The sequence below is a fragment of the Vulpes lagopus genome, chromosome 12, assembly GCF_018345385.1.
Source record: "Vulpes lagopus strain Blue_001 chromosome 12, ASM1834538v1, whole genome shotgun sequence".
NCBI lineage: Eukaryota > Metazoa > Chordata > Mammalia > Carnivora > Canidae > Vulpes > Vulpes lagopus.
The window spans coordinates 38,677,811-38,704,160 of NC_054835.1; the positions used below are offsets into that span (position 1 = coordinate 38,677,811).

At 53.8% G+C, this 26,350-nt stretch overlaps 1 protein-coding gene across 2 annotated transcripts; it reads left to right on the forward strand.

The window, feature by feature from the left end:
- The first annotated feature begins 1,501 nt into the window (after window positions 1–1,501).
- Window positions 1,502–26,350, forward strand: ERBB2 (erb-b2 receptor tyrosine kinase 2). Of its 2 annotated transcripts, none has more exons than XM_041725131.1 (27): window positions 1,502–1,866; window positions 8,406–8,557; window positions 9,405–9,618; window positions 10,391–10,525; window positions 10,803–10,871; window positions 11,065–11,180; window positions 11,310–11,451; window positions 12,974–13,093; window positions 13,360–13,486; window positions 15,115–15,188; window positions 15,276–15,366; window positions 15,558–15,757; window positions 16,070–16,202; window positions 16,286–16,376; window positions 17,210–17,370; window positions 19,833–19,880; window positions 21,508–21,646; window positions 21,746–21,868; window positions 22,200–22,298; window positions 22,569–22,754; window positions 22,950–23,105; window positions 23,230–23,305; window positions 23,617–23,763; window positions 24,171–24,268; window positions 24,466–24,678; window positions 24,948–25,200; window positions 25,324–26,350. In XM_041725131.1, the coding sequence occupies exons 1-27, from the start codon at window positions 1,794–1,796 to the stop codon at window positions 25,692–25,694; spliced, it is 3,807 nt and encodes a 1,268-aa protein (XP_041581065.1). In that variant the 5' UTR covers window positions 1,502–1,793; the 3' UTR covers window positions 25,695–26,350. The 2 variants fall into 2 exon arrangements, with proteins under 2 accessions (XP_041581065.1, XP_041581066.1); XM_041725132.1 differs by having other exon boundaries at window positions 1,504–1,866; window positions 24,466–24,654.

Here is a 26,350-nt window from a genome sequence, read left to right on the forward strand (position 1 = left end):
ACACATACCCTTAACCACAATAACAGGTGATGAGCACTGATCATTTCTATTCCATTCTATTACTTAAAAAAAAAAAAAAAAAAGATTTGTCTTGATCGTCTAAATTGGTTTGATGACCACCTTCCAGGACAACCTAGTTTCTCTTTGGAATGTTTGCACATTGCTAGTCAGAGCCAAAGGTGGACTTTTACCATGATGTTAAAGAAGGTAAGCCTCAGACCCCTCATTTGCATTCATGTGTCTAATTTTGCACTCATAACTTTGTATTCCTTATCTTGAAGAGAGTCCCCCAAATTTCATAAGCTTCAGGCACCACCAAATCTGGATCTGTGGCAGTATAAGTAAACTTGAGACTTTATTGAGTAATTACCTTGTGCTACATACCATTCTGAGGGCTTCAGGAACAATATCTTCCTTAATCCCTAGTGCAGTACACCAGGTGCTATTTTACAAGTGAGCAAAACTGAGACCCAGAGAGTTTTGGTCACTTGCCTAAGGTCATACAGCTAATCTGTGGCAGATTTGAGATTTGAACCCAGGTCACTCTGATTCCAACCCCCCTACTGTGAAAATGCCTGCCTATAACCATGCTAGGAATATGAAAGCAGTTTAAGAAATGCTAGTGTCCTTCATTCTCCCATCCTCTGGAGATGCCTCTGATCCCCTCTTGACCAGCACAGGCATGCTCTGCTCTTGGCTGAGGGATTCCAACTAGTTGCCAGGGGGAGGAAATAAGGATGCCCAGTTAAATTTAAATTTCCGATAAACAATGAATAATTTGTTAATTAAGTAGGTCTCAAGCCTTTTGGTTTCAAATTTCCTAGGGAAACCCAACTTCCTTCCATCACCCCCACTCCATCCCCCACTGGGCCTTAAGAAAGCGTCTGGGGCTCTAGATGGAATGCAGGGTGGGGAGGCGGAATCCAACCAACTAGTAAAAAGCAAGGGACAGAAAAGGCACTTCAGATGAGCTGGATGCTGCCTGTCCCCCTAACCACACAGAGGAATGTTCTTCCAAAGATTGAGTTGGATGTACCTCTGATTTGACTCTCCTCCAAACTTGTAGACACCCCCACCCTCGTATTAAAACCATGCTTTTCAGACTGGAAAAGATACCTAAAAGATTCGAGAAGGTATGCCAGGGAGTCTCGGAAGTCACAAGTTCAACACAACACACCCACCTCCTTTACTATCAGTTTGATTTGAGGATGTGGTGGGAGAGCCATTGGTTGATATTTTTAAAAATAGCTATGGGATGGATGGAGTAGGATGCAAACTTGTCGGCAATCTCTACGGCAAAACCTGTGACTTAAAGGAAAGCTAAGGACGGTAGCCTGAAGCGTTCTCCCCAGACTCCCCCCGCTGTGTGCGTGTGTTTGGGGGAGGGGGTCTGGCGATCGCCGTCGCGGCTTTAGGGGTTCTCCGTGGGAAGGCGTGAGAAGTGCGCAGGCAAGCGGCGTCCGGGCGCCGGGAGGGGCGCACCCCAGGCCTGCGCGCCGAGGGAGAAAGTGAAGCTGGGAGTTGCCACTCCCAGGGACTCGCTGGAATGCGGCGGAGGGGGTGGGGGGGCGAGCCGGGAGCGCGCTGCTCCCAATCACGGGAGGAGGAGGAGGTGGAGGAGGAGGGCTGCCTTGAGGAAGTCCAAGAATGAAGTTGTGGAGCTGAGAGTCCCCCTGCGTCGCGCCCCGAGAGCCGAGCGGAGCCCCCACCCCCACCCCCACCCCCACCCCCGCCACCACCAGGCAGCCGCCGGGTCCAGCCCGAGCCATGGGGCCGGAGCCGCAGTGAGCACCATGGAGCTGGCGGCCTGGTGCCGCTGGGGGCTCCTCCTCGCCCTCCTGCCCTCCGGAGCCGCGGGCACCCAAGGTGGGTCCGGGGCGGGGAGGGCGCCGGGCGGGACGCGCCCCTGCAGCCTGGGGCCGCGGCCGAGGTCCCGGGGGCAGGCGGGGGCGGGGGGCGCCGCGCGAGCCGCGGGATCGGGGGTTTCGGACGGTCCCGGCGCCGCGAGCAGCCGGCCTGGGCGGGGAGGGGGCCGGAGGGAGCGGGGGCCGCGGGCCGGGGGCGGGGGCCGGGGCCGGGGGCGATGACGCCCGAGCGCCTCTCCAGGTCCCCGGCCAGAGGCTGGCGCTTCCCAGACTCCGCGACGGCGCTGGGAACTTGTCAGAAAAAGTTCTCTGAGATTGTTCAGAAAGTTTACCCTCAAAGGGTGCGCTGCATGGGGTGTGTGTGAGTGTTTCCCCCCCTTTCTTGAGCCCCTTCAAACTTTCTCAAAGCCTTTCCAGTTGGCAGCCTCCGCCTCCAGACTGGACTGGGCTGGATTCCTCGGGGGTCCCTTCGGCTGCCCCTCCCCCTGCGCCCCCCCCCCCGCTCCCCCTCCCCGCAGCCTATAGGGTTTAGTTCCTCCAGCTTCAGGCAGGATCGGGGTGTGGAGGGGGTGGGGGGGAAACAACCTGTCCGGCCAGAGCCAGGCAGGAGAGGGTGGCCGGTCGGACTGCAGAGTTGCCTCATGCTGGAGCCTGGGGTGGGGGGAGGGGGAGACGTTTGTTTTGAGCAAGTCTCTTTAGGGCCAGCTCGGGGACTGTGTGCTTTGTGACTTTTGTTGGAGAGCATGGGCCACGGAGGGGTGGTGCTGGGTGTTCTGGTCTGGGACATAGAGTGGGAAACGAGCGTGGGGGTTTCCTGGGCAGTTGTGGGGAAATGGGGGTGGGGAAGGAAAGCTAAAGAAATAAGACCAGATGCCGATAAGCAGAGGGCTGGGTTGTCCTACCTTTTCTGTCAGGTGGTGTGTGGGGAAGGGGGGTGGTGGGGGCAGTGGGGGGTATGCCCCGTTTGCCCATCTGGGTGCACTAACAACGAAAGCAAACGTCTGCTGGAAATCCACTCTGCACCAGGCATGCTGCGTGGTGGTTTGCATGCATTCCCTCCTTTAAACCCTCAGACCAGCCCTACAAAAGAAGTCCTACTGGCATTCCCATTTCCAGGTGAAAACCTGGGCTTAAAGAGGTTAAATAGCATCAAGGAAGTGGGGGATGCAAGACTGGACCCCTGCCTGTGTGCAACCCCCCCCCCCCCCAACCATGAATTTGCATCACTGTATGGATCTACCTTGAACAGTGGTCAACACTGCTCTCCCTGCATCACTGGGTTGTGGGGAAGACAATATGAGCGCGTTCTGGGAGTAGTGGGTGGTCTCCATTGGTCAGGGAGTCTGGAGAAGGGGTGGGTGTCCTCTTGTCTGTGGGTTGCCAGAGGGCACCTCTGTCTGAGCTTCGCTGTGCTGTCTGAGGGGTGTCTACGCCAGGGTGTTTCTGAGTTGTGTGGTCTGTGTGTTTGTGTGTCTGGGCTTTGTGTTGCCAAACAGCAGTCTCCCTGTTGGCCTCGAGACTTAGCTGAACTCTGCCCTCTCAAGGAACTCCCTCAAGGTGCTGGGCCAGATCTGCTGTAAACAGCGGGAGGTGGCCTCACCCCTTCTCTCTGAGGAAGGAGGCTCCACTTTCCTGGGAGCCCGTCCTTCTCCTTGTTTCCCAGGCGGGTGTCTTCAGCCTTGACCTTCTGCTGAGGTGGGTGAGGCCAGGCTGCGACATCAGAACGAGCTGCTGCCTCCCTCACCTGGGCCTGCACGAGCAGGTGGGGGTGGCCTGGGTTGCTCCAGGGCTGGGACCTGAGGGGCCATTTCTCCCACTGACAACTGGGGCCTCCTCAGGTCTACGTCACCCCTCCATCTGCACTGCTGGGTGCAAAGACAGATGTTGGGCGTGTCTGGCAGAAAATGGTTGCAATGGCAGCACCCCGCCCAGCTGTCTCTAGCACCCCCATCGTATCCCAGGGCTGAAGGCTAGAGCAGGACTTTGGGGGAAGGGGGAGATGGAGAGGACACAGAGGATCAGGGTTTTGCTAGGATCCATTCTGAAAGATTTTTTTTATTTGAGGGAAGAGGGGGAGGGAGAAGGGATGGGGGAGGTTGGGGAGAGGGAGAGAGAGAATCTCAAGCAGACTCTCCACGCTGAGTGCCAAACCCCATGTGGGGGCTCAATCTCAGGACCCTGAGATCATGACCTGAGCCGAATTCAAGACTCAGATGCTTCACCGACACCGACGGAGCCACCTGAGCCGCCCAGGCACCCCTAGGATCCGTTCTTAGAGGTCAAAGTTTTGTCAAGTGTTAACAAACACATACTTCTTATCTTGCAGAGCTCATATTTTAATTCCCAAACGATTCTTCCAACAACTTCCTTTTTACTATACTTGGGGAAAGGAACTTCATTTTAATATTCAAGTTAAAAAAAGAAAACCCAACTGAAAAGCTAGTATGAAATGCAAAAAGAGAAAATAAGTACATCGTGTTCCAAATACGAAGGCATTTTTCGTATTTTCTCTTGTATTTTCTCTTGGTTTGGAATTATCCATACTCCTGCTATATGAACTTCTCTTGCCTTAACTTAAAAAAAAAAAGTGCAACATGCTTTCTATGTGCCAGGTTCTTTTCCATGGATGGTTTCATTTCATCCCTGCAATAATCCAGTGAAGTAGGTACACACAGTTCAAAGAAGCGAAGTGACTTATCCAAGGCTTCGTAGTGACCCAAATATGTATGTCTAGACCCAATAATAATGTCTAATGAAGAGGCATTAAGAGTTAGTCAAAGTCTTATCCTATTTGACAGGAATGGGGTGAGCAAAGCCTCCGGGGCAGCCGAGTAGCTAGACTGGGGTAGAGGTGCTACTCTGTTATTCAGGTGAGTGACCTTCTTTATCTAGGCTATGGAACGGGGAGTGATCTGGGGCCCACTGAGGGCCTCTCCTTCCCTGTCCAGCCCATGCCTGAGTTCCTCTTGCACCCTCCAGGCAAGGCAAGGGATTGAGGACAGGGATAGGGCGGATGCAGGAGGACAATGCAGGGGGGCAATGTAGGGGGGCGTGCAGGGCTGTGGGTGAGAGAGACAGCTGGAGTGGAAACATGAGGAAGCAGTAGGGGGCTGGGGTGGGGCGCTGGAGTAGGGCCCAGGTACTTGTGCCTGCCCCTGGGTACTGAAATGCTCTGGAGAGATCCCCCACCCTGCCTCTGCCTGTGGTGGTAACACCTCCATCTCTTGCTGGGCCACCTTCCCCACCCCTGGGAAGGGAGCCCATGTAGGACGAGGGGTGTGTGCTCTCCAGGAGTAGAATTATTATAGCCAATGTTTGTTTGCCTCAGCTCTGTTGACAAAGCCTTGTCGTGTTTACACACTGCTTTTTGATTCATTCTCTCATTTAACTCTCATTTAACTTCTCTGCAGAGAGTAAGAGTTCTTAATGTTTTATTATTCCCATCCTCACAGTCAAGTTCAGGTCACTAAATATTCATTGAGTGCCTACAAAGTCCTAGGTGCTGCTGGGCATAAAGATGAATGTGATATGGCTTCTGCCCCAGAGTTCCAAGGTCGTGCTCAAGGTCACACTTGAGCAGCCCAGCTAGGGTTCTGGTTTAATGACCTGGAGCCCAGTCCCTGGTCTGATACTGGCCTTGATATACCAGGTGTGTAGGGTGGGGAGTTCTGGGCATCACTAGAATGGGCATGGGCTCTTACCCTGTGGATCTGGGGGAGGTGACTTTGGGGGTGCAGGTCATGTTCATCAAAACTAAAAGAACTATCTCCTGCTAGTGAGCAAGAGAAGCATGTGGGGGTGAAGTCTAGTGGGGAGGAAAGAACCCTCTTGAGAACACCCCCAGAACTGGGACTGAACACTGACTCTGAAGAACCCTGAACAGTCTTTGAGCAGAGGAATGGACACCATGACTTCAATTATCCTTTTTGGTTGGGAAGTTCTTCTTATTGATTCCATCCATCCATCCATCCATCCATCCATCCATCCATCCAACTCTTACTTAATGTTGGGCTGGTCTCATAGTACTGTGCTAGAGAGCTGGAGGTTGGGCCTCCCAAAGGCCAGGTGTCCCGGATACACGAGCCCCCCCATGTAGAACCAGACTTCCTGCCCTCCTCCCCCACTGAAATCCATGGGGGCTGGGTGGATGTGGGGATTGTGTTGAGGACTGGGGAGGAGGAGGTTAGTGAGGAGATGGGGTAGTAGGTGGGAGGGGCCCAGCTTCCTGGTGAAGGGGACATGGTGAAGGGGACGGAGTTGGAGGTAGGGGAGGTGTCAAGAGGCCTTTCTTGGCTTCATGTCAGCTTGCTGGGGGAATTTGCCCGCCAGCCTCCAGCTCCCTGGGAGAGTAGGTACCAATTTTACCACCTGTTGCAAACACTTAAAGAATCTTAGACTCAAATCAGCCACAAACAAACTCGCTGGTGGGGTGGGGCTGCCACTCTATCTGGTCCTCAGCTCAGCCCGGCCACCCTGACCTGCCCAGAGCTTGCAGTGTTTATCAGTGGCATCACTAGAGTTGGTGTGTATTTATTTCCCTTTGCACCAGGCGTGGGGGGAATCTGTATGTGTCCAGTTGAGAATGTAGGATCTAAAGTTGAACTCAAGTTCAAATCATGCCTCCTCCATGGCTCACAAGCTTTATGGGCTCGGGAGAATAAGCCCTGTTGGCCTCAGCTTCCTATCTTTGCAAGATAGAGGGTTGTAGTCCCAACCTCTGGAGGATGTTATGAGGCTCCACCCAGAGTGCCTGGCTGCGAGCACACAGTAGGTGCTCAGTTAATGTGGCTGCTCCTGGTGTTTCCATCGTTGATGTTTTTGCCATTGCCTGGTTGCCACAGCTGGTGTCCCTTAGAGGTGGCAGTGGGCCACAGGGGGTGGAGACAGCCTGCCCCAGCTCTGCTTGTCCCTGTCCCAGGCTTGGGCCAGAGCTTTGGGGTCTGGGCCTAAAGACAGCTGTGCCTACAAAGCAGCTGAGGCTGCCGAGGCCGCAGGAGGTCCTAGCAGCGGGCGTTATTTTGGGCCTGGCCTGCCACCCCCAGCTCCTATTTCTCTTGGGAGTCTGGGGGGGAGGGACCCTTGAGTGCTATTTCTGGGCCCTCCCCTTCCTCCCTCTTTGCTTCCTTCCCTGTCTCTCCAAAGGGGTGGGAAAAGAGACCACTCTGGCTTTCACTGGGAGGCTGCCAGCACATGGCTCATTGGTCCTGGCAGGAACCCCAGGGGCTGGCCCTACCAGCCTTTTCCCAGCTTTCTGGAGGCAGAGCGTACCTCTTATCCCCCCCCCAAAATTTGACCTCAGACCTTGGAGTCAGCCACTCCTGTCCCCCTGAATCTCAGCACGTAGGCCGTGGGAGGTGGGGTGGCGGCCCAAAGGAAATAGGGGCGACTCAGGCACCTGTGAGCCTGTGTCTCTGGGGGTGCCCTCTGCCCCCCCCAACGCACCCCCCCTCCGGCACACCCTCCTGGGCAAGACGCGCCAGGTGATTCATCTTCTCACCAGAGCAGAAAAACGAGTTCAACTGGGCACTTTAATCTCCCCCCTACTGGCAGGCATGGTGCCAGCCGTTGTCCACAGCAGCCCCTCACCAGGGGTGGCTTACCCCGTCAATATCCCTGGGCTTAGTAGGCCCCCCTGGTCTCAGGGACACCCCGCTGAGGTCCAGGTGGGCTGGGGAGGCAGTTCATCTTGATGCCCCTTGGCCGATGGTTGGCACCCGGCACGTACACAGGGCTGAGGTAGTGCCCTTGTGGCAGGAGTTTCGTGGCAGAGATTCCACCAGCTGGTTCTGGAGTCTTGCCCTGAGGAGGTGGCAAGGGTGAAGCACCAGCACAGGAGCCATCAGAGTAGTCATCACTCTGGCCCAGGGTCTGTAGCCTGGGTCCGGATGCCCATTGTTGGGGTCTGATGCTCTTTTTTTCTGCCTGGGGGAATTCCAGAGGTCCCTGCAGTGACCAGGCCCCTAGTGGTCCTCATGCCCCAGCTATGACTCTAGCTGACCCTCCTTCCCTACTTTCTGGGTGGCATTGTGGGGGTGGATATCCCTTGCCAAGAGGTTGGCACGTGGGTGGTATTGGAATGGGGTGGAGAGAACGCCCTGAGTTTGTTTGCTCGGGAGAGGGGCAGGGGGTATCCAGAAGACTCATGATTCATCATGGCCTCTCTCGGGGGATTTTTATCCCTTGGCCATGAGTCGTGCCTTTGGGACAAAGGGAGGCTTTCTTTGCCAGCCAATAGCCTGGGATCGGTGGGCAAGCTCCCCAGGGGTGGCACAACAGGGTCCCCTCTGGATGCTCAGGATGCGCCAAGTTCGAAGGAGCCTCTCCTTGGATTTCCCTCCTCTTCCCAAACTTGCACACTTTCTTTTGCTGTTGTGCCTTCTGCAAGTGCAGGGGACGTGGGGAGAGGGGTCCTTCACTTGTGCTTTCTCACCGTCCGAGACGTCCGAGATGGCATGACTCTAGGGAGTGAGTGGAGAGCAGGAGTCAGGTTGGAGAAGCTCACCGGCCAGTGCCCTCTGACCCATGTCTCCCTCCTACCAGTGTGCACCGGCACAGACATGAAGCTCCGGCTCCCGGCCAGTCCCGAGACCCACCTGGATATGCTCCGCCACCTGTACCAGGGCTGTCAAGTGGTACAGGGGAACCTGGAGCTCACTTACCTGCCTGCCAATGCCAGCCTGTCCTTCCTGCAGGTGAGGCTCATGGGTGACCCAGCCAGGCCCTGACTCCAGCTGCGCTGAGCCCTATGCTTATACATGGGTGGTAAAAGAGGGTGCTGTTTCCTCACTTGCTGTGGTTCCTCAACTCCGAAGTCCTTTCTGATGTCTGCTCCCGTCTGTTCTACTGCAAGACCAGTTGACTCCCTCCCTATAATGTGGCGGCCCACAGACATCCCTGGGTGGAATGCACCTGTTCCTTTGCTAAATCTTTTTGCTCTCTTGCCAGCATGATCCCCTCTCGCTGTCCCTGTCCTGCTGGCAGGGGTGAACGGGCAGCTGGGAGTTGTGAGTTCTAGGTCCAGTTCTGCTACTGACAACCACGTGAATGTGGTCTCAGCCCTTGGTTCCCCTGTCTGTGTTTGGAAGCAACAAGCACACTTTGACTCCCCTCTGGGAAAATATCAAATAGGGAATATCTGTGAAAGGGTCAGGAGCAGGGGAGAGAGTGGGTACCAGCCTGCTGGATGGTGTCCACCCTGCTCTGGGGTGGAGCCATGTGCATGATGCCTGATGCCTGATCCAGTCATGGCCGTGCTCTCATGTGGGTCTCTCCTTTTATGGACGAGGGAGCTGAGATGCAGCCAGGGTGGGGCACTTGCTCATGGTTCACAAAGTGCTCCCCCCACCAGTTATCTGTCTTGATCATATAAGAATCTGGTTTGGGAAGGTGGAGATCTCTTCTTAATGTGTGAGAAAGCTGGACTTCTCAGGGCATGGGGGCTTTGCCCAAGATCCCCAAGCACTTGGTGACTCTGAGGGGGATGGGAGTGGTCCAGGGCCAAGGCCTGCCTCAACCCCACCTGACCCTGTTCCCTCCCAGGATATCCAGGAGGTGCAGGGCTATGTGCTCATTGCTCACAGCCAAGTGAGGCAGATCCCACTGCAGAGGCTACGAATTGTGCGAGGCACCCAGCTCTTTGAGGACAACTATGCCCTGGCCGTGCTGGACAATGGAGACCCACTGGAGGGTGGCATCTCTGCACCAGGGGCGGCCCCAGGAGGGCTGCGGGAGCTGCAGCTTCGAAGCCTCACAGGTGGTCATCACTCACCGAAACCTTCTCCTTGTTCTTGGGAGCTGATCAGGGCCATCGCTAGCCATGGGAGGCTTTGTGTGAATTAGAACTGGCATCCATTCAGGATGGATGCAGGTGGAGCTAGGAAATTAGAACAAGATTTCCCTTCTTCCCAGGAAGTCACGGCTTGCATGAGCCTGCAGAGTTTGATAATGAGGATACAGGTTGGGGTTTATCCACTTCTTGGCTGGCAACACATGTTCAGTGAACAACCTATACAACTGTATGTGGCAGGCCTGCAGCTGACAGTAGCCCAGACTCCGTGGCCAGTTACTTCGCATGCATAAGCCTATCTTGGTCATGCCATTATCTTGCAAGGAAGCACCAACGTTAGCTGCTTCTTACAGATGAGAAAACTGTAAACGGTTTACAGAGGCTGAGTGACTTGCTCACAGTTACATAGCTAGTTAGTGGTGAGGCTGGTTTTCAGACTCTAGAGTCTCTTTTAACCGCTAAGCAGTATGTACAGAGTGAAGAGGTGGGAGGACAGGAGAGAGTGGCACGGACCTCTGGACCTGGTCATGGACAACTCACCCCTCCCTGGATCTCAGATTGTTCATGTGTGTGTGCAGGAGTGGTGGGGGGGTGGGGGGGTGGGGGGGTGCTGATAGAGTGAGGAGATGCTGGTGTCTTCTCTAATCCCCGGGGAAAATTGAGAAGTCAGGAGGGCCCTACGGGAGGGCAGAAGGGGACAGGCGGGAAAGGAAGGCCCTGATTATTGTCCACCCCACAGAGATCCTGAAGGGAGGGGTCTTGATTCAGCGGAGCCCGCAGCTCTGCCACCAGGACACGATTTTATGGAAGGACATCTTCCATAAGAACAACCAGCTGGCCCTCACGCTGATAGACACCAACCGCTCTCGAGCCTGTAAGCCATGCTCCTCCCTGCCTGCTGCCTCCTCTCTTTCTTGAGACCCTGCACTCCTGGCTCACTCCCCACCCCCCACCCCCACCCCTGCTCTATCACTACCCATTTCCTCTTCCTGTCCCATTCCCCCTGCCCTCTCTCTGGGTCTCTTCATCTCTGGTCCTGTGTCCTGCCTCCCTCTGCCTCTAGATTGTGCCTAGGGCCCCTGTTTCCCACCGAGCCTCCCCCTCATTGTGCATCCTGTCTCTTGGTCTCTGGTCTCTGTTTCTCTCCCCAGGCCCACCCTGTTCTCCAGCTTGTAAAGACGCCCACTGCTGGGGGGCCAGCTCCGGGGACTGTCAGAGCTGTGAGTCCTAGGGAGGCCCAGAATGTGGGGGGCAGGGGGCTGAGTGGAGTAAAGGAGACATGGGGCAGGGGCGGGTGTGACCAGGCCTCAGTGTCTTCCTTGGGGCCGGAAGTCACAGAAAGTGATGCCGCTGGTGAGGGCCTGGTGCCTGGACTACTACTGCCCAGCCCTCATCCTGCCCTTTGTCTCACAGTGACGCGGACTGTCTGTGCAGGGGGCTGTGCCCGCTGCAAGGGCCCACAACCCACCGACTGCTGCCACGAGCAGTGTGCTGCTGGCTGCACGGGCCCCAAGCACTCTGACTGCCTGGTATGTCCCCATGGGGTGGGCGCAAGAGGAGGGCCATCCCACCTGCTACTGCCCTGTTGCCCCTGGCACACCAGGGAAGAACGGCCCAGGGACCACCAGCTTCCTGTCCTGCCCCCCTTCTCCCCCCAGGCCTGCCTTCACTTCAACCACAGTGGCATCTGTGAGCTGCACTGCCCAGCCCTGGTCACCTACAACACGGACACCTTCGAATCCATGCCCAACCCTGAGGGCCGATATACCTTCGGGGCCAGCTGTGTGACCTCCTGTCCCTGTGAGTGCCAGGGAGAAATGTAGTTCTAATCATTTTGCTGGAGTGGTGGTGGCGGGTTGGTTTATGTCGGTGGGAGCTTAAGTGAGCGTTGTCTGCCTCTTGCCCCGGAGAGCTGGTCATGGCACTTCCTGGGGGGCTGCCTCGTCCTTTCAACAGCTGTGGAGCAGGTGGCTGCGAGGAGCAGCGGCTAAGAGCCCAGGCTCAGGAGCCAGGCTGCCTGGGTTTGAAACCCGGCTCGCCCATTTTCTAGTCCTGTGACCTGCTTACTGTACCTTAATTTTTTCATCTGTAAAATGGGAGCAAAGACAGCCCCGACATCATAAGGTGGCTATAAAACGTTTGAATGACTTATTTTGAAGATTTATTTTTGTTTTTTGAGAGAGAGAGAGAACAAGGGGAGGGGCAGAGGGAGAGAATCTTTTTTTTTTTTTTTTTGAGTAAAGGGACACAAGTTTATTAAGTAAAGATACAGAGAAAGCTCTCAGAAGTGAGAAGGGTCTTAACAGGGTTACCCAGAGGAAGAGAAGAGAATCTTAAGCAGACTATACCTGCTGTGTGTGGAGCTCGATGTACGCTGATCTCATGACCTGAGCAGAAATCAAGAGTCAGATGCTTCACCAACTGAGCCACCCAGGCACCCCTGAATGAATTAATATTTGTAAAGCTCTTATGACGGTGCTTGGCACATACTAAGCACTAGATTGATCAGAGTTTTATTTAACAACTCCCCTATTTATTGATGTGCATTTAGGGACTGACTTTGGACCTGGGGCCTCTTTCTTCCTGTCATGTGCGACAGGACTGGGTTCTCGGGTCCTGATGGAACCCTCCCCATGGCACATCAGAGTTCAAACTGTAGAGCCAGACTGTGCTCAAATCCTGGCTTCTCCACCCAACAGCACAATGACCCTGAGTAATTTACATAAAACTGCTTTGATTCCGGGATGTCTGGATGGCTCAGTGGTTGAGCGTCTGTCTTTGGCTCAGGACATGATCCTGGAGACCCGGGATCGAGTCCCACATCGGGCTCCCTGAGTGGAGCCTGCCTTCCCCTCTGCCTGTGTCTCTGCCTCTCTCTCTCTCTCTCTCTCTCTCTCTGTGTGTGTCTCTCATGAATAAATAAATACAATCTTAAAAAAAAAAAAAGTGCTTTGATTCCCTCTTGGCAAAATGAGAATCTTAACTGCCCATTACATAGGGTTGTTGTGAGGCGTAAATGAATGTCAAGTGCACAGGCTTGTCGTAAGGGCATTTCAGGATTGAAATGGGCAATTTCAATCAGGGCAAAACCATTCTGTGGTAATAAAATTCAGAATTGTGGTTGTCCCCAGGGGTGGGGGGACTGGAAGGGAACACAAAAGAAATTTCTGGGGCAATGGCAGTGTTCTGTGTCTCAGTTGGGGTAGCATATAATGTTGGGGTAGGTTGATAATGTTGTACCCTGTGGGCCTAGTCACATTGGTGATGGTGGGGCGCACGTGCAGGGCCAGGGCACATGGACACATGGTCTTCATCTCCTCAGACAACTACCTGTCTACGGACGTGGGATCCTGCACCCTGGTCTGTCCCCTGAACAACCAAGAGGTGACGGCTGAGGATGGGACACAGCGGTGCGAGAAATGCAGCAAGCCCTGTGCCCGAGGTAACTGTTGGCCATGCCCTGAGCTGGGCTGCACACCCAGCTTGGCCTAGCTCCCTGTTCTGTCCTTCAGACCCGCCTGGGACCCAGTCTTTTTCCACTGTCTCTAGCTTGACCCTCCCTGGATCAGTCCCACACGTTCCCCCATGTCTCCTGTAATTGTGTGAGGGGACATGTGGCCCCAGGAGGGGATGGAGCCCTGAAGTTGGAGGTCCTGGTGCTCCATGTGGGGGCTGAGACAGCCCCTTCACACATGCCCCTCCCCGCAGTGTGCTATGGTCTGGGCATGGAGCACCTGCGGGAGGTGAGGGCGGTCACCAGTGCGAACATCCAGGAGTTTGCCGGCTGCAAGAAGATCTTTGGAAGCCTGGCATTTTTGCCAGAGAGCTTTGAGGGGTAAGGAAATGCGGAGTTAAGGCTGGGCATAGTGGTCTGAGCAGCGTCAGGGCAGTCACTGAATCCTGAGCGCCTAGAAGTGCCAGCGTCTCTGGAGGATGATGGGAAACAGAGGTGGGAGGCCAGAAATGCAAAAGAAGCAGGTGGGGGACCAGAGGGTACAGGGACTGGGCGGTTGTTTTCATAAATCACATGTTGGCCACGAATGTATGTTTTTACGGGAGTCAAAACATCCAGATAAAACAAAATTCTCCTTGAGTTCATAGTGGCTTTATTCACAATATTCCCCAGCTAGGAATAATGCCAATATATATCAGCAGGTGAACGAGTAAATAGATGATGGTATATCTACCCGATGGAATTCCCAGGGATAAAAAGAAACAAACAGCTCACTAATAGATACAGCATGAATGAGCCTCAAGAATATCCCCAAGTTCAGTGAAATAAGCCAGGCAAGAGAGTCCACACGGTACGAGTCCCTCTACATGAGGCTCTGGAATAGGCAAAAACCAATCTGTGGTAATAGAGTTCAGAACCGTGGTTGTCCCCAGGGGTGGGGGACTGGAAGGGGACACGAAAGAAATTTCTGGGGTGATGGCAGTGTTCTGTGTCTCAGCTGGGGTAGCAGATACATGAGTGAATGCATTTGTCAAAACTCCTCAGACTGTACATTAAAAGTGCATTTTGTTGTATGTGAATTATACTTCAATAAAAGTATGTGTTAAAAAAAGAGAAAATTTCCTTTAACGTTTCCTGTAGTTCTCTTCCCCTTTCCAGAGGGAACCCATGCTAAGAGCTTGTGTGGGTTCTCCTAGACCATTTGTACATACGTGGACACAACGCTGAGAAACATAGCCGTAGTAATTTTGTTGAGGAGATTGACCTGAAGTGGGAGCTTAAGTGAGCGTTGTCTGCCTCTTGCCCCGGAGAGCTGGTCGTGGCACTTCCTGGGGGGCTGCCTCGTCCTTTCAACAGCTGTGGAGCAGGTGGCTGCGAGGAGCAGCGGCTAAGAGCCCAGGCTCAGGAGCCAGGCTGCCTGGGTTTGAAACCCGGCTCGCCCATTTTCTAGTCCTGTGACCTGCTTACTGTACCTTAATTTTTTCATCTGTAAAATGGGGGCAAAGACGGCCCCGACCTCATAAGGTGGCTAGAACATTTGAATGAGTTAATAATATTCATACGCTCTTGGAACAGTGCCTGGCAGATACTAATAGCTCTTTTTTTTTTTTAAGTGCTCTTAAATGTTTTTGTCTACAGTCAAGATAGATGGGGATTATATTTAACAGGTCTTCTATTTACTGATGACTATTTAGGTAGTTTTCAATTTTTACTCTTACAAACATTTCTGTGCCGTACATGTCTCTGGGAACAGGAGCCAAAGTTTCTCTAGGCCACATTCCTAGAAGTAGGATTTCTAGATCAAAGGATATAAATATTGTTTTGACAGATCCTGCCAAACTAGGGCCTGGGCTTTGAAACTCAGGATGAAAACAGCCAGGCTTGATGGCCAAAGGATTTAAGTGAAGTCATTAATAGAGGGGGGTAGGGGAGGGTGGCTGGGCCAGCTCTGGGGGTCGTGCCCACCTGCTTCTCGGCCCTGATGATTCCTCTCCTAATCCTCCTCCTAGGGACCCAGCCTCCAACACTGCCCCCCTACAGCCTGAGCAGCTCAGAGTGTTTGAGGCTCTGGAGGAGATCACAGGTGGGCTTTGCCTCTCTGCATCCTGCTCTGATGAGGTTGGGGTCCTTCTCCTGTCCCCACACCCCTAGCTTCACCCTGTGCCTGCAGGTTACCTGTACATCTCAGCGTGGCCAGACAGCCTGCCTAACCTCAGTGTCTTCCAGAACCTGCGAGTAATCCGGGGACGAGTTCTGCATGAGTGAGCACGGGGAAGGGGGCGCCCGAGGAACTTCCCAGGCTTTGGGTGTGGTGGGCACTCCTGCTCCCTGGGGACTCCAGCAGTAATGTATCCGTGGGAGTTTGCAGAGTGTACGGGGGATGGGAGGGAGGTGAGGGCGGCCCTTGCCCACGGGAGCGGCTCGATGGTGCAGCCAAACACTCCTCCCACAGTGGTGCCTACTCGTTGACCCTGCAAGGGCTGGGCATCAGCTGGCTGGGGCTGCGCTCGCTGCGGGAACTGGGCAGTGGGCTGGCCCTCATCCACCGCAACGCCCGCCTTTGCTTCGTGCACACGGTGCCCTGGGATCAGCTCTTCCGGAACCCCCACCAGGCCCTGCTCCATAGTGCCAACCGGCCAGAGGAGGAGTGTGGTAAGACAGGGAGCCCAGCACCACACGCTCCCCGTCTGCCGGCACCCAGGAGTGCCCACGGGTCCCTAGCAGCAGCGATCTTGACACCGCTCTGGCTGGCTTGGCCTCTTGGCATGGCTTCCAGCTGGGTCCTGCCACAGTGCCTTGGCGTCCCTGCCTTCCCCCTCTCCTCTCTGCTGTTTTATCCCTGCATTGCACAGCAGGTATCCCCACCACTCTGGGCACAGCCACCCCCACAGCCTCCTCCCCTGGGTCACTTGGACCCAGAACCTCCCTTGAGTGTCCCCTCTGACCCCTTCCTCCTCACTGCAGTGGGCGAGGGCCTGGCCTGCTACCCGCTGTGCGCCCATGGGCACTGCTGGGGTCCAGGGCCCACCCAGTGCGTCAACTGCAGCCAATTCCTTCGGGGCCAGGAGTGCGTGGAGGAATGCCGAGTACTGCAGGGGTATGCGGGGCGGAGCAGGGGGGCGGCCAGGGAGAGGGCACAGGGGCTCCTTCCAGACCCTCATCAGCCATTCCCTCTGGCAGGCTGCCCCGAGAGTATGTGAAGGACAGGTACTGTCTGCCGTGCCACTCAGAGTGTCAGCCCCAGAATGGCTCAGTGACCTGCTTTGGATCGGTGAGTTGCTGGTTGGCTCAAGCTGGGTGGACAGAAGCAAGGCCGAGAATATTCCAGGGGAGGGCTCTGAGTTCAGACTTGGATGGCAGGAGAGTGTGAAAGCAGGAGGATAGATGAAGGCTGAGGTCTGCAAGAGTTGTGTGATAGACCCGGTGACCCTTTGGACTACGCAAAGGTCCTGGGGAGGCCTGTGTTCTTGGCTGTGACTGTGCCAAGGTGGTTAGACCAATGGGCTTAGGCATCAGGGTACTGGATTCGAATCCAAGTCCTGCTTCCAACCTTGGTTTGCTCATTTGTAAAATGAATATTATATTAATACTTACCTCGTTGGAATATAGTAAGAATGAACTTCAAATGGGGTTTGGTACAATGCCCAAGCACAAGAGAGACTTGCTGCTGGGTACCTGGGTGCCTCAATCGTTTGGGCATCTGCCTTTGGTTCAGGTCATGATCTCAGGGTCCTGGGATCGAGCCCCACATTGTGCTCTGCAGGGAGTCTGCTTCTTCCTCTCCCTCTGCCCCTCCTGCCACTGCTGGTATTCTCTCTCTCTGTCTCAAATAAATAAATAATTTTTTTAAAAGAAAAATCTGCTACATTTTGGTTACTATTACTACTTGCTGTTATATCTTAAGTAATACACTCCCCTGCTAGGCTTCCAGTTCACCTGAAGCCCCTCACCTGGGGCGGCAGACCCAGTAGGTCTGGGCTGTCCCAGCAGCAGGATGAACGTGCTGTTGAGTGGCCATGGGAACACGAAGGGGACACATGAGCCAGATCCTGCTACCCTGGGGGTGTTGGTCTAGTGCCCTACAAACCCTTCCTCCCCTCTCAGGAGGCTGACCAGTGTGTGGCCTGCGCCCACTACAAGGACCCTCCCTTCTGTGTGGCTCGCTGCCCCAGTGGTGTGAAACCTGACCTGTCCTTCATGCCCATTTGGAAGTTCGCAGATGAGGAGGGCACTTGCCAGCCGTGCCCCATCAACTGCACCCACTCGTGAGTCCGAGGGCCTTTTCTGTGGGAGGGAGAGCTTTGTCCCAGGACCCTTTCTGGGGCTTTTATTATAAAAAGGGGATAACTCTGCCTTTGCCTATCCTAAGACTCTTAGAGTTTTTTTTTTTTTTTCTGATCCTAAAAGTAACACATGTGGTTAAAATTTTTTTAATGAAAACATGAAATATAAATGCCGTTAGTAGTTCTAGCCCCACTTAATAATTTGTAATATTTTCTTCCAGATATTACCTATGCACATGCTAACATGTAATTATTATTGTAACATGTAAAATGGTTTAAATATATATAATTACTCTTAGTTGTTTTTATCTGTGCACATTCTAACATATATATGTTTTTTTAACTAAAATGGGATCATAGACCATTTATTGTTTTGCAAAGTGCTTTTTTATTCATTTAACAGAATCTTGCAACATTTTTCCATGTCCTAACATGGTGATCTACTATATTCTTTTTATTATTATTTTTTAAAATTTAGTTGTCTTTAATTACATGTGAGACACATGAATACAACCTTAGGATGAACATTTTCAGCAGTATAAAAGTATAAATATTGCAAAACAAATGTGCCCTTTTGTTTCACCTCCCCAGGGAGAACTATCAGATTCACTCTGGTATTTGCATCCTTCCAGGCTTTTCTCCACACATTTACATAAACACATATTACATTTATATTAGGTCGAGTACTGTAAGATTGCTGTTTTTGTAGGTCAAAAATGGTTGAGAAACAGCAATTTTGTTTAGTTCACCTGATGGTTTTTTTTCATGTATTTTTTTTATTGGAGTTCGATTTGCCTACATATAGTATAACACAGTGCTCATCTCACCAAGTGCCCCTCTCAGTGCCCATCACCCAGTCACCCCATCCCCGTCCCCACCTCCCCTTCCACTACCTCTTGTTCGTTTCCCAGAGTTCGGAGTCTCTCATGTTCTGTCTCCCTCTCTGATATTTCCCACTCATTTTTTCTCTTTTCCCCTATAATCCCTTTCACTATTTTTTATATTCCCTGAATGAATGAGACCATATAATGTTTGTCCTTCTCCGACTCACTTATTTCACTCAGCATAATACCCAACAGTTCCATCCACATTGAAGCAAATGGTGGGTATTCGTTGTTTCTAATGGCTGAGGAATATTGCATTGCATACATAGACCACATCTCCTTTATCCATTCATCTTTCGATGGACACCTTCCAAACTGTGGTTTCCACAGTTTGGCTATTGTGGACATTGCTGCTATAAACATTGGGGTGCAGGTGTCTCAGCCTTTAACTGCATCTGTATCTTTGTGGTAAATCCCCAAGTTCACCTCATATGTAGTCAGACTTGTGTCTATGCATTCTTTAATGCAAATGGAATCATACTCTACATATTGTTCTGCACTTTGCTTCCCACCCCCCACTTTATGTATCTTGGGGTCCTTTCTTGCAAATGCACATGAATCTACCTCCTAATTTTTTTAACTACTCAATCTGCAGCACAGATATGGTATTATTAAACCATGTCCCTGTTTGAGGGATATCTTCTTCCTTCATTTTTTCCTTTTGTTTCTTTCTTTCCTTTTTTCCTTCCTTCCTTCCTTCCTTCCTTCCTTCCTTCCTTCCTTCCTTCCTTCCTCCCTTTCTCCTTCTTCTTCTTCTTCTTCTTTCTTTCTTTCTTTCTTCTTTCTTTCTTTCTTGGTTCTTTCTTTCTTTCTTTCTTTCTTTCTTTCTTCTTTCTTTCTTTCTTTCTTTCTTTCTTTCTTTCTTTCTTTCTTTCTTTCCTTCCTTTCTTCCTTCCTTCCTTCCTTCCTTCCTTCCTTCCTTCCTTCCTTCCTTCCTTCCTTCCTCTCTCTTTCTATTGTGGCTTCTTTCTTTCTTTCTTTCTTTCTTTCTTTCTTTCTTTCTTTCTTTCTTTCTTTCTTTCTTTCTTTCTTTCTTTTTTCCTTCCTTCCTTCCTTCCTTCCTTCCTTCCTTCCTTCCTTCCTTCCTCTTTCTTTCTTTCTATTGTGGCTTTTTGCACTTGAGCTCACCCTGTACAAGTGAGCATCTGTACATGCTCCCTGGTGTACAGATGTTGGCACTTTTAGGGTATATCCTGAGAGGTGGAACTGCTGGGTCACAGACATGATTTACTAGGTATTGCCAAACTGTCCTCTGCAGAAGCTGAGCTAGTTTACTACCCTGGCAATCTTTTACAGAGGAAGCGGCCATGCTTTTGGATTTGATGTTCCTTTTGGAGGCCCCCAATTCCTACCTACCACAGGGAGGTGGAGGGGAGTGGGAAATGCGAGAAGGAATCCCCATGTGGGGTGGTAGAAATAGCACTGGTGGCCTGGAATCCAGTTTCTGCCTTTGTCAAATGGGGTGATAACCCAGCCACACCCATCCCGAGATGCTTGTGAGGCTAGAGTGAGCCCAGGAGGTGGTTTCCAGTCTCACTGACTGGACTCTCTTTCCTGCAGCTGTGCGGACCTGGACGAGAAGGGCTGTCCCGCCGAGCAGAGAGCCAGGTCAGCCCAATTCCTGGGACATACACTATGCTGCCCCACTGTCTCCTACTAGCCCCTGCGCGGTCACTGCTGCGGGATGGGCTGGAGGGTGGTCTCCCGACATGACATATCTCCCTGCCCAGCCTAGTCTTCCACTATTGATTCACCTTTCAGTTTCCTTCAACTAGTGAATGGAGGACCTCCTTGGGATACTTAGGGGGTGGGGAAGGAAAAGATGGTGAAGAAGACTCCCCAGTGCCTCCCCACCCTTGAGTAGCTAGATGTCTCATAAGGGACACAGACAACATTCAATCCCCTGGGACAAAAGGTAGATTGAGAAGAGAGGGCAGCACTGAAGTGGAGTGAATGATGAAGTTTTAAGTGGGTGGTGGGAAGCTTCAAGGAAGAGGTAGCATTTGAGCCAGGCCTTGAAACGGGCAGGTAGGTTACTTGCATTAGGGAGAAAGCAACCAGGTGGCAATATGGGGGATGGATCAGGAAAATCTAGGATGTTTTTGTTCGATGGTTCTGGTGTGGTAGGCCACGGAGGGAGCACAGAGAAGGGAGCAAGGGGGTGAAGTCTTGAGTCAGGTTAGGGCATAGGCCTTCCCTCGCCACTGGGCTGCAGGGTTAGACTTGCTTTCTGGGCAGTAGGGAACTTTGGGAAAGACTCTGGGGGGAAAAAGAGATTGGAGTATGTCCTAGGCAATTGTCCATGAAACAAGCATTCATGAGAGATCTGTGATGGGCCAGGCTTTGGCCAAGCAAGGATGGAGATGTCGGGTCGACACACAGGAGCTTCATCTATCCCAGGATGAGCTGAGTCTTGAATGATGACCCCATGGAGAAATGGCAATCCAGGCAGAAGTAGCAGAATGCACCAAGGCTGGGAGGTGTGGAAAATCATGACCTATGGGTGAAAAATTTGGCTCACACATCAGGGGGCACATTCCTGGGCCCCAACCCACACCACAGTCAGAGTTGCCAGGAGTGGGGTTCCAGACTCGTGTACATTAACCAGCTCCCCGGTGATTTTTGTCAGGAAGTTTCAGAGTCCTGGGCTAGAGCCATGGGCAGGCACATAGGTGGTTGGAGCCAAGGGAGGTTTTTGAGTAAGGAAGAGAGGATGGAGCTTACGGGTTAACCCTTCCAACTTCCCCTCTTAAAAAAAAAAAAAAAAGATTTTTTATTTGAGAGAGAGAGAAGGAGCAAGGGAGGGGCAGAGGGACAAGCAGATTCCCTGCTGAGCTTGGAGCAGGACAGGGGGCTCCATCCCAGGACCCTGAGATCATGACCCAGGTGCCTCCCCCAACCCAGCCCCGCCAACTTCTTTCTAAACACCAGTGACCTGTGGGGCACCTGGGTGGCTCAGTCAGTTAAGCATCTGCCTTCGCCTTGGATAGTGATCCCTGGATCTTGAGATCAAGCCCCTCGTGGGGCTCCCTGCTCAGCGGGGAATCTGCTTCTCCCTTTCCCTCTGCCTCTCCCCCCTGCTCATTGTCTCTCTGTCTCATATGAGTAAATAAAAATTAAAAATAAAATAAAATTACAAAACACCAGGGACCTGCCTATCTGTCCATGGGGCCCCTCCATCCCTTCATGGCCCAGCCTGGTCCCCCCACTCCCTAATCCTGGCTCCTGCCCCCAGCCCTGTGACATCCATCATTGCTGCTGTGGTGGGCATTCTGCTGGCTGTGGTCGTGGGGCTGGTCCTCGGCATCCTGATCAAGCGAAGGCGGCAGAAGATCCGGAAGTACACTATGCGGAGGCTGCTGCAGGAAACCGAGGTGAGGCCGTTCGAGGGCCTCCCTGTTGGCCTGGGGCGGGGTGTGTGGGGGTGCCTGTGGCCCAGCCTCTGTTACTGAGGCATCACCCCGTCACCACAGCTGGTGGAGCCGCTGACGCCTAGTGGAGCGATGCCCAACCAGGCTCAGATGCGGATCCTGAAAGAGACAGAGCTGAGGAAGGTGAAGGTGCTTGGATCCGGAGCTTTTGGCACAGTCTACAAGGTTAGGTGTGGGGCCAAAGATCCGGGGTGGGTGGTCCTAGAGGATGCGTGGGGTGTGGCCAAGCCTTCTGTGGGGAGGGCAGCTTGGAACGGGGGTGGGGGTAGTACTGTTGGGGTGGGGGGGTAGTGCTGTTGGGTTCTGGTCAGTTTGGTGGGAGAGTGGAACCAGAGGAAAGGGAGTGGAGAGCAGCGCTCCCTAGTGAGGCCAGTGTTAAATAGTGGGTTGCCCCCAAGGTGGGGAGGGCATTTGGAGCACAAGTAAGGACCTCCTAGATGACTACAGGTTGGATCTGGTGTCCCCTCTTCCTGCTCACGGCCTCCTCTCTGCCCAGGGCATCTGGATCCCTGATGGGGAAAATGTGAAAATCCCAGTGGCCATCAAAGTGTTGAGGGAAAACACATCTCCCAAAGCCAACAAAGAAATCTTGGACGTAAGCCCCTCCGCCATCTCCAGCTTGGAGTATGGGAGGGACCTCTGGGCTGCAGGTCTGGGCTCTGGTCTCTCTCTTCACTGGGGTTTGGGAGACACTTGGTGATTCCCCAAACCTCAACTCTTAAGCTTCTACCTGTGGGCCATGGTTCTGGTTTGTGACTGATGGGGCTGGATTGAGTGAGGGTCCCTAGCGGCGCCTCAGCCCTCAGGACGGGTGTGTGGTGGTTCTGGTCCCCCACACCCTCTTAGTGCCTACCCTTGCCTCCAGGAAGCATATGTGATGGCTGGAGTGGGCTCTCCATATGTGTCCCGCCTCCTGGGCATCTGCCTGACATCCACGGTGCAGCTGGTGACACAGCTTATGCCCTACGGCTGCCTCTTAGACCATGTCCGAGAACACCGTGGGCGCCTGGGCTCCCAGGACTTGCTGAACTGGTGTGTGCAGATTGCCAAGGTATGCGCTTCGGGGGCCTGAAGGCCTGCAGGTGTCCTTGGGGGCAAGCTGCTGTCTCCACATGGGGCTTCGGGGGCCTGAAGGTCTGCAGGTGTCCTTGGGGGCAAGCTGCTGTCTCCACATGGGGCTAGGCTGGGGAGGTTTCCTAGGGGAATGTGGCCAGACTGAGGTCCACATCGATGTCTCTGATCCCAGGGGATGAGCTACTTGGAGGATGTCCGGCTGGTGCACAGGGACCTGGCTGCCCGGAATGTGCTGGTCAAGAGTCCCAACCATGTCAAGATTACAGATTTTGGGCTGGCTCGGTTGCTGGACATTGACGAGACAGAGTACCACGCGGATGGGGGCAAGGTTAGAGGAGGGAGCAGAGTGAGGCAAGGTGGGATGGGGTCGGGTCTGGCCCCTGGGAGAGCTCTAACTAGGGGCAACCGTCTCCCCACCACACTGAGTTTGAGGAATTCTTTGCTCTCACCAGGTGCCCATCAAGTGGATGGCGCTGGAGTCCATTCTCCGTCGGCGGTTCACCCACCAGAGTGATGTGTGGAGCTACGGTGTGTGGCAGGGGGGGTTGGGAGGAGGGGTAGACACAGAGCCATGGCCTTGGGAGGCATGTTGGTGGAAGGAAGAGAGCAGGAGTGGGAGAATGAATGGAGAGATCTTAGCATGAATGTGGGAGGGAAGGAAGGGGCTCCCAGGGTCCATGCACTTCCCTGGGACTACGGAAAGGCTGGGTAGCTCCTGCCCTGTGACATCACACTCCTCCCTTCCCTCGTGGTGCCAGGCCCTTGGGCAGAGACTCTAGGGCTTAGTGCACTAAAGCGCCCTCTTGTCCCCCAACCTCTTAACCTCATCTCTGCCCCAGGTGTGACTGTGTGGGAACTGATGACTTTTGGGGCCAAACCTTACGATGGGATCCCAGCCCGGGAGATCCCTGACCTGCTGGAGAAGGGGGAACGGCTGCCCCAGCCCCCCATCTGCACCATTGATGTCTACATGATCATGGTCAAGTGTGCGTGGCTGAGCTGTGTCGGTTGCCTGGAGGAGGGATGGGAGGTTCTGGGTGGAGGGGCCTCTAAGGGGTGTGGGAGGGGACCAAGAGCAGGATGTATGTGGGTCCAGGGTCCCTGCTATGGTTAAAGGAGCCTTGGAAGGGTCTTGCTTCCCTTTTACTGTACCAGGCCAGAGGAGCTCCAGAAGACCAGCTAGGAAAAGACTTCTATGCAAAATAAAAAGGGGAAACTAGTAATGATTCTCAAAGGATCTAGCTCAGGACTTGAATCTGATACCTCTTCTCTACCAGCAAGGGCTTGGACTCTAATAACGGGGGTTGTCTAGACCAGACTGGAAAGGGAAGGAGTGGGGCTGCCTGTGGGCTGCAGCCAGAACTGACATACTGGGATTCCCTCCTGCCCCCAGGCTGGATGATAGACTCTGAATGTCGACCCCGGTTCCGGGAGTTGGTGGCCGAATTCTCGCGTATGGCCAGGGACCCCCAGCGCTTTGTGGTCATTCAGGTACGGGGCCTTCCCTGCCCCATCCCTGCTTGTGACTAGAGAGCACCCTCCCATAGAGGGTGTGGAGGGAGAGGACTCAGGTCCCAGGCCTCCCAGCCCAGACCTTGGGCTCCCTTCCCTTGTCCTCCCTGAACGTTCCTTGGGAGGCTGTGCACTGGGCAGGGGCGAGGCTGTCACACTGTCTCCCTCGTCCCCAGAATGAAGACTTGGGCCCCGCCAGCCCCTTGGACAGCACCTTCTACCGTTCACTACTGGAAGATGATGACATGGGGGACCTGGTGGATGCTGAGGAGTACCTGGTACCCCAGCAGGGTTTCTTCTGCCCAGAACCTACCCCAGGGGCTGGGGGCACTGCCCACCGCCGGCACCGCAGCTCATCCACCAGGGTCAGTGTCCTCTGTCACACTGAGGTGGGTGGATGTGGTTACCTGCCCCAGGGACTAGGGTCCTTCTCCTGTGTCATCCCTCCCCCAGCAATCACCTCTCATGGCTCATGGAGACCCCTGTATCCCTGAGGACTCCTACTGCATTCTCACCCTTGACCTCTTTCCATGGTTACTGTGTCAAATCCCATTGATGACCTGTTTATCTCCTCTGAGTCTTTATCCCATGGGAGAGCCCATGGAGTCTCTATCCCAGATCCAGGAGAGACCCCATCACAACCTTTTCTCATCTCCAGAGTGGCGGTGGTGAGCTGACTCTAGGACTGGAGCCCTCCGAGGAGGAGCCCCCCAAGTCTCCACTGGCACCCTCAGAGGGCGCTGGCTCTGACGTGTTTGATGGTGACTTGGGAATGGGGGCAGCCAAGGGGCTGCAGAGCCTTCCCTCACAGGACCCCAGCCCTCTCCAGCGGTACAGTGAGGACCCTACGGTACCCTTGCCCCCTGAGACTGATGGCTACGTCGCCCCCCTGACCTGCAGCCCCCAGCCTGGTATGGAATTCAGGCCCACGCTGAAAGATTGGGAGGGTGGGGAGTTGGGCGTGTGAGGGCAGTGACAGCAGTTGGGACACATGGATTCATTCCCCTAACAAGCCCCTCTTCTTGCCCTTTCAGAATATGTGAACCAGCCAGAAGTTTGGCCACAGCCCCCCTCGCCCCTAGAAGGCCCTCTGCCTCCTTCCCGACCGGCTGGTGCCACTCTGGAAAGGCCCAAGACTCTGTCCCCCAAGACTCTCTCCCCTGGCAAGAATGGGGTTGTCAAAGATGTTTTTGCCTTTGGGAGTGCTGTGGAGAACCCGGAGTACCTGGCACCCCGGGGCAGAGCTGCCCCTCAGCCCCACCCTCCTCCAGCCTTCAGCCCAGCCTTTGACAACCTGTATTACTGGGACCAGGATCCATCAGAGCGGGGCTCTCCACCCAGCACCTTTGAAGGGACCCCTACAGCAGAGAACCCAGAGTACCTGGGGCTGGACATGCCAGTGTGAGCCCAGAGGCCAAGTCGGCCGAGGCCCTGCTGAACCTCCGGGGAGTGGGGAAGGCCTGACTACTGGCCTGTATCGGGATGAGGCAGGAAATGGGTCTTTGGCCCACAACCAGGGGATCCTGCCACACCGGAACCTACCTTCCCCCTCCAAAATCCAGGTGGCCGAGAGGGGCCCAGCCTGGTTGGTAGAAGGGACAGCACTGGGGAGTCTTGACTGACTTTGGAGCCCTGCCCCAGCCAACTCTAGGGTTCCACAGATGCCACCGCCAGTCTCCTCACCTGCTGGAGCAGCTGTACCTGGTTTTCTTATTCCAGATCTTTGACACGGAAGGACTTAGAGGAGCTGGGCCCTGGGGGGAGGAGGCTCCAAGGGAGTGAGTGCCTTAGAACAAGATCACCCATTCAGAGACTGTCCCTGAGGCCCCGAGACCTAGCTCTGCACCCAGGAAGACGGGAGCAGCAAAGCTACCCAGATCCAGCCCTTGTACAGAGTGCTTTTCTGGTTTTGTTTTTACTTTTTTTTTTTTTTTTTTTAAAGATGAAATAAGGATTCGGGGAGAGTGGGTACTGTGGAGGGGGGTGGGCTCCCGGTGTTGGGGGAAGAGTGTCCTTTCTACACACCCACTTTCTCCATTTGCAAATATATTTTGGAAAACA

Coding starts and splice junctions, on each gene's coding strand:
- ERBB2 (XM_041725131.1), top strand. CDS start 1,794: ATGGAGCTGGCGGCCTGGTGCCGCTGGGGGCTCCTCCTCGCCCTCCTG. Junction 21,647..21,745: donor GGCTGCTGCAGGAAACCGAG/GTGAGGCCGTTC, acceptor CCGTCACCACAG/CTGGTGGAGCCGCTGACGCC. Junction 22,299..22,568: donor CCAACAAAGAAATCTTGGAC/GTAAGCCCCTCC, acceptor CCTTGCCTCCAG/GAAGCATATGTGATGGCTGG.